General features: G+C 40.2%; 1 protein-coding gene across 1 annotated transcript; it reads right to left on the bottom strand.

The window, feature by feature from the left end:
* Positions 1-2,222: 2,222 nt before the first annotated feature.
* Positions 2,223-3,050, bottom strand: LOC122553266 (probable G-protein coupled receptor 139). Its single transcript, XM_043696851.1, has one exon. The coding sequence runs from the start codon at positions 3,048-3,050 to the stop codon at positions 2,223-2,225; it is 828 nt and encodes a 275-aa protein (XP_043552786.1).
* Between the last annotated feature and the right edge of the window lie 3,990 nt (positions 3,051-7,040).

The raw sequence follows: 7,040 nt of genomic DNA, 5'->3' as shown, positions 1-7,040 counted from the left end.
GGGTTTGGAGGGATATGGGCCGGGTGCTGGCAGGTGGGACTAGATTGGGTTGGGATATTTGGTCGGCATGGACGGGTTGGACCGAAGGGTTTGTTTCCATGCTGTACATCTCTATGACTATGACTCTATGACAATCAGTGTTAGGGAAGCTTTTAGAGGAAATAATCTGGGATACAATTAATACCTATTTTGAAAATTGAGCTAATAAATTAAACTCAGATTTGTTAAAAATAAATCATCATTCATGAACTTGATTGAATAAGGTGACAAAATAATGTTCAGGGGTGATGAGGGTAATACTGTTTTTTTTAGATTAGATTACTTTTTTTTAGATTACTTACAGTGTGGAAACAGGCCCTTCGGCCCAACAAGTCCACACCGACCCGCCGAAGCGCAACCCACCCATACCCCTACATTTACCCCTTTAACCTAACACTACGGGCAATTTAGCATGGCCAATTCACCTAACCCGCACATCTTTGTGACTGTGGGAGGACACCGGAGCACACGGAGGAAACCCACGCAGACACGGGGAGAATGTGCAAACTCCACACAGTCAGTCGCCTGAGGCGGGAATTGAACCCGGGTCTCTGGCACTGTGAGGCAGCAGTGCTAACCACTGCGCCACCATGCCGCCCACAAATTGTGCAATTGGACTTTGTGCAATTGTGCAATTGGACTTTGCAATGTTCCACATTATGGACTTGCAAGAAGGGTGAAAGCCCATATGAGCAAATGGAAAGTGGGATCATGGATATTAAACCAACGGAGGGACAGAAAGGTGAGCGTAGTACTGTAAGGTTACTTCACTACTTAGGAACTCACTGGACTCACCACATAAACACAGTGACTACAAGAGCAGGTCAGTGACAAGGAAAACTGCAATGAATAACTTATCTCCTGACTTCCCAAAACCTGTCCACCATCTATAAGGCACAGGCCAGGAATGTGATGGATGGGTGCAGTTCCAACAACACTCAATTGACACCTTCCAGGATAAAGCAGCCCACTTGATTAGAAGCACATTAACAAGCAGCATTCTCACAGCACCAAAGCTTAGTGGCAGCTTTGTGTACTATCTACAAGATGCACAGCAGAAATGGACCAAAGATTTGGAGACAGCTCTCTGAGCCAATACCCTTTGTAAAAGTACAGCTCCGACCATGGAACTCCAGCCTCTGCTTTGATTTTATTTTTTAATTCATTCATTCGATCGTGTCAGGTTGACACACATTTGTTAACGTACATCAGTTGTTCCTTTTTGTTCGAGGCTGCAGATTTGTAAAGTGGTGCTGAGGGAATTATTCACAAATCTCTGCAGTGTGTTTTGTAAGTGCACCATTGCTGCTTCCACAGAATGCCAGCAGTGAAACAACTGTACATTTACACTAGTGGACGGGGTACTTCTTGATGGTATTGAACTGAAGTGTTTTTGGAGATGCATTCATCCAAGCAAGTGGTGAGTATTCCATCAGACACCTGCCCTGCACCTTGTAAAGAGGGAATAGATTTTGCCAGGGCATCAAAGGATGGGTTATTTGCAGCAAACGTTCGACCTTTTCCAGTCTCCACAATATACAAATTGCTGGTGCAACTTAGTTTTCAGGTAATTGTGAATATCTCCACCCCTTACGTACATTTGCTCCCATGTAGATCTTTCCTGATGAAGAGCTTTTGCCCGAAACGTCGATTCTCCTGCTCCTCGAAAGCTGCCTGACCTGCTGTGTTTTTCCAGTACCACTATGTCGATCCCCATGTAGATCCCATGAGTTGAAGTGGGGAATTCACCAATGATAATCCTGTTGGACGTCAATGTGAGGTGATTAGATTCTCTCTCATTCAGGATTGTTACTGCCTGTATTTTTTATCCAACCTGTTCAAGTGTGTTGTATACTTCTGCAGCAGGTGGAACTTGAGACCATGCCTCCTGCTTCAGAGGTAGGAACACTACAAGAGTCCCTGGTCACTGTCTAATACTGATATAGAGAAAATGTTGCTTGCCAATTATCAGGCAACTTTAAATACAGTCAAGATCGTGCTGCGTGTGTACATGAGCTGTTTTATTATCTAAGAAGTTGATCACGGAACATTTTGAACACATGTCCTGATGTAGAGATGAGAATATTCCCAATTAGCTAAAACTTAACATGCAAATATGTATCAATTTTAAAGGCAGATTTCATTATAAGTGTTTTATATAGCTGTGTCTCAGATTGTTTTCATTATTTGACATATTTAAAAATTGAAGACAATGGATACGTTATTATGTTTATCAATTTTTTTCTGAATTTACTTTGAGCCAATGCATAAACACATGTGTTTGTACAGGAGCTCAGCAGTTGAAACATATCTGCAGAATATTCTGCAATAAGAAAGGGATCCGTGTACTGATGAGGATTGTATTGATTGTCTGTAATTCTGGAAATGAGGAAAAATACAACATATGGCATCCACAGCACGATGAAAGTGCCAGAAATGGCGAACAGTAAAATGATGGATTTCCTTCGGCTCTGCATCTCTGGATCGTCGCTGTTCTGGGTGTTGTGTTGACCTTGCAGTGCTCTGCGGGTTCGATTCGCCATCACAATGTGGCGAACAGTCAGTGCGTTGAGCAGTAAAATGAGAAAGTATGGTAACAATGGGTTTACAATTGTATCAAGCCAGTCAAAAGTCACCCATCCTGTTAATGTGTAATAAATTGGTTTGAACTGAGCACCCCACTCCACATTGTTAATTACATAGACAGGTTCAAAAGCAAAATACAAGGGCATGTTTTTGAAGCAGAACACAATACAGACAGTTGCTATAATCACAGCTGCAGTCTTCTCCCTACAATACTTCTCTCTGAACTTTTGACAACAAATGAGGACAAAGCGATCCACAGTGAAAGCAACTGTCAGCCAAACAGAGCAGTCAATGGCCACATAGTTGATCACCTCATTGATACTGTATATGGGAGTGTAGTCGAGAAATGAGAATGGTAAATAATATCCAAGCATGTAATAGATGATCACATTGAAAATAATGACCAGTAGGTCTGCTGTTGTCATACCCACCAAGTATAGGGTGATCCCTTTGGACAGACCACAGCCTCCTTGGGACAGAAGGACAATTGTCAGGAAGTTAGCTACAAAGAAAAGAGTCAAATCTCCAAATTAATGACAGAGCATTGCTTGGAAATTATAGCTCAGCATCAGGTCATTTATTCCAACAAGTCTGTGTGGGTGTTTGTGCTCCACAAGAATCTCCACCAATGTCACTTGTCTCAGATATAAAAATGTCACATAAAAATAGAAGGTGCTGGAGAAACTCAGTAGATCTAGTGGCATTAGTTGAGAAAGAAATAGCATTAATGTTTCAAGTCCAGTCCAGTATGACTTCTTCAGAATACTTCTGGTTTCCAGCATCTACAATATTTTGCTTTTATATCAAAATGTTACTTCCTTCTTTAAGTACTTAGTGACTAGCTCCTAACTGATAATCACCACATCTATATGGGTGTGGCAATACTGCACAGATTAAAATGAAGTAAATTCCTCTCCTAAACTGGAAAAAATTAGGAACATGACCTGAAACATAGGCATTTATAGATAGAAAAGAGCAAAGTCTATTGAGTTTGCCCATCCTGATATTTGCCTGTTACAGGATAATGGAGTTGTTGATTAATCATAGCAATCAATCTTTACCCATGGATCAACAACTGACCCAGACATATATGAGGCAAGGAAAACCATCAGTGATAGAGTCCTCTCAAACATTGCTAACTTACCATAAATCAATTCTCAAACATCTTATGCTGAATCTCAAACTTTTTTTTGCAAGAGAATAAACTTAATAAATAGCAGAAAGAGTTGTTAATTGAAAGAATGCCCTGAAAGTTAATTCAGCGCAGAGAGAGAGAAATTGAAGTGTTGTATGTTGAGAGGGACATCAAGAGCAAGAACAGAGTTAAAAAGTCATTAGGATAAGAATAATCAGATTGATCTTCTTACCAGGGACTCCAAAGATAGCAAGAAAATGATAGTAAATGAAAGTTGTCTGTTCAATTATCGACAGTTCCATTAGATCCATTTTCCGGAAGAGGAGATGACAAAAATCAGTGAGGGTGGACCTGAATCACCAGATGTTCTTCATTTGTGACAGCTCCTTAAATAAAACAACCAAATCCTCCAGTGATTCAATTAAATGGCAGAGAGAGTAGAATTAGTTTGAGGCATAATTAATTTTAACAGATATTAGGCAATATAATGTTTGTTCACACAGAAAGATCGGAAAACAACATTTCCAGCTGAAGAACTTTGGTCCAAAAACTTAAGTACAGGAAAAGTGGACATTTAAATTGCCCACTAATAAAGTGAAAGGTTGCTACTTACAAATTGTAACAAGATAGTTCAGTCTTTGGCACAGTAATGGTTAAAATCTCTTCTACCTTGGGATTTTATTAATACATGCCACAAGTTTCTAAAGTCAGGGTCAGACACCATGGAAGCAGACACTTTGGTCCAGCTCCTCTATGCTGACTACATTTCCCAAACGAAACTAATCCCATTTGCCTGCTTTTGGCCCATAACTTTCTAAACCTTTCGTATTTCCTGTCCAAATCTCTTTAAAATATTGTAACTGTACCAGCCTCTTCCACTTCCTCTGGCGGTTCATTCCACGTAAGAGCCACTGTCTGTGTGACAAAGTTGCCCCTCATTGTCTTTGTAAATCTTTCTCCTCTCAATTTAAAATTATACCCTCTGGTTTTGAACTCTTCAATCCCAAGCTATTCACATATCTATACCACTCATGACTTTATAAACTTCAATAAGGTCACCCTTCAAACTCCTACACTCCAGTGAAAGATGCCCCAGTTTATCCAGTCTCTCTTTCTAATTCAAACCTTCCATTCTGGGCACATCCATGGACATCTTTTCTACACCCTCTCCAATTTAATAATATCCTTCTAATAGCAGGGCTGGAACACAATACTCCAAAAGTGGCCTCACCAACGTTCTAAATAAGGGCTCATGCCCGAAACGTCGATTCTCCTGCTCCTTGGATGTTGCCTGACCAACGTTCTGTCCAAACTCAACATGACATCACAACTCCTGAACTCAATGATCTGAACAATCTTAGGATGGGAGAAACATACTGACTCACCCTGTCCCATCCCACTATTTCCACAGCACCCACTCCCCTCATATTCCTTTCTCATCTACAAATCCTTCATGGTCCATTTCCAGCATATTGACTGGTTTCACTTCTCTGCCTGATTGCCAGTCAAACAGCCAATTATACTCCCATCCCCACTATCTTTAGAATCCAGAAACAGAATTATTCAAGGAAAATGAAATTAAAAAAATTCAAGGCCTCTTTGAATTTTCTCTAACCTCTCACAATGACATTTGGATTAATGTTTTAGATTGTTGATGATTGGACAGTTCTGGCATTCACCATGAGCTATCAAGTCTGCCTGTGATATAATTTGTGGTAGAGCAAAAGTGCTCTTACTCATAATAAAAATAATACGGTTTTAAAATTAGAAGTCACCATTTTTGGATAGATAAGGAGATTTTTGTTGGCTGCAGCAAATTGGAACCTTGCCTCAGAAGGCAGTGGAAGGAGAGTCGTTGAATATTTTTATAGAGGTAGACAGATTTTTGTGAAGGAATGGAATCAATGGGTTCCTGGGGACACATGGGAATGTGGAATTAGAAACACAAACAGATCAACCATCATCTTATTAAATGGCAGAGCAGGCTAGGGGGCTCCTACTTCCTATATCAGCTCAAAGGTGAAGAATGATGAATAGTACTAAATCACACCAAACACCTTTTTCTACGTCTATGACATTGTGAACTAACACTTGGAGGACAGAAGGAAAACAAATGGGAGGGGCTGCAAGAGGAAGCACATGTAGAAGTGTACCACATGTAGAAGTCATGAAGAATGGATGTTCCTGTTAGATATTTGGGTCTCCTGTTTCCTAACAATATAAATAGTCTGAGAAATGAGATATTTCTGTTCCCCAAACCCATTTGTTCACCTCATATCTGTAGCATCAGTCCAGGAACTCTCCATATGCCATGATAGATACAGAGGTTACTGTCATGTTATTACAATACAGTTTAACACTATTATCGGGCATGTATCTGAGACCTTTTGTTTTTGCAATGTTTATTTTTTTCATGTTATTTCCACTGAAATTGAATTGATAAAAATGAATTCTAACATGAAATTAGACTGAAGTTTCAATTTGAGGATCTGATTTTCCCTGATCTCCATTTAATCATTGGAAGAAATCCATTTTGGTTTGGGCTGTTTTTCTGAAAGAATTATCCAATCATTCCCACTCCCCTGTTCATTCCCTGTAAATATTTCCTTTACAGATGTAACTGTGGCTCAATTGGCATCCCCTCTGTCTGAATCACAAGGCTCTGGGTTCCAGTCCCCTGCAATTCTTCACTCAATGGCTGGTGACCCAATGTCATTCTCTCCCACAGGAGGCAGTGGAGGCCAAGTCACTGAATATCACCAAGAAAGAGATTGATCACATTTCAGGTATTAAGAATATGAAGAGGTATGGGGACAAAGTAAGAATATGGCATTAGGATAGGGGGTGAGGTATGGTCATATTGAATAGTGTCCTCGTTCTCCCAGTTTCTGTTTCTGAGCTTGAGCAGAAATGTCCAGTGTAGAATTGAAGGAGCACTTCACTTTTTGAGGTTCAGTTTTTAATAAGAAACCTTAAACAAGACCCTCTCTACCTTGCCAAGTTGCTGTAAAAGATCCCATGGCACTGCTTAGAGGTTATGTTCGGAGGGAGACTGAAGCATTGGTTTTGATTTCTGCAGCAAACTCTGTTCCTGAGCTTCTGTTTAATAATAAAGCAGGCTTCCTGCAAATAGAGTCATATCTGACTCATCTCTTACTGAAACCCTCATTTGTTTCCATTCCCTCTAGGCTTAACTATAATAATGTACAGCTTGCTGGCTTCCCATATTCTACCCTCCATAATCTTGCAGCCATCAAAAACATTGTGGTCCATATTTACG

Source organism: Chiloscyllium plagiosum, chromosome 9 (genome assembly GCF_004010195.1).
Source record: "Chiloscyllium plagiosum isolate BGI_BamShark_2017 chromosome 9, ASM401019v2, whole genome shotgun sequence".
NCBI classification, from domain to species: domain Eukaryota; kingdom Metazoa; phylum Chordata; class Chondrichthyes; order Orectolobiformes; family Hemiscylliidae; genus Chiloscyllium; species Chiloscyllium plagiosum.
The sequence above is the reverse complement of the archived record's forward strand: the minus strand, read 5'-3'. Positions and strand labels throughout refer to the sequence as shown.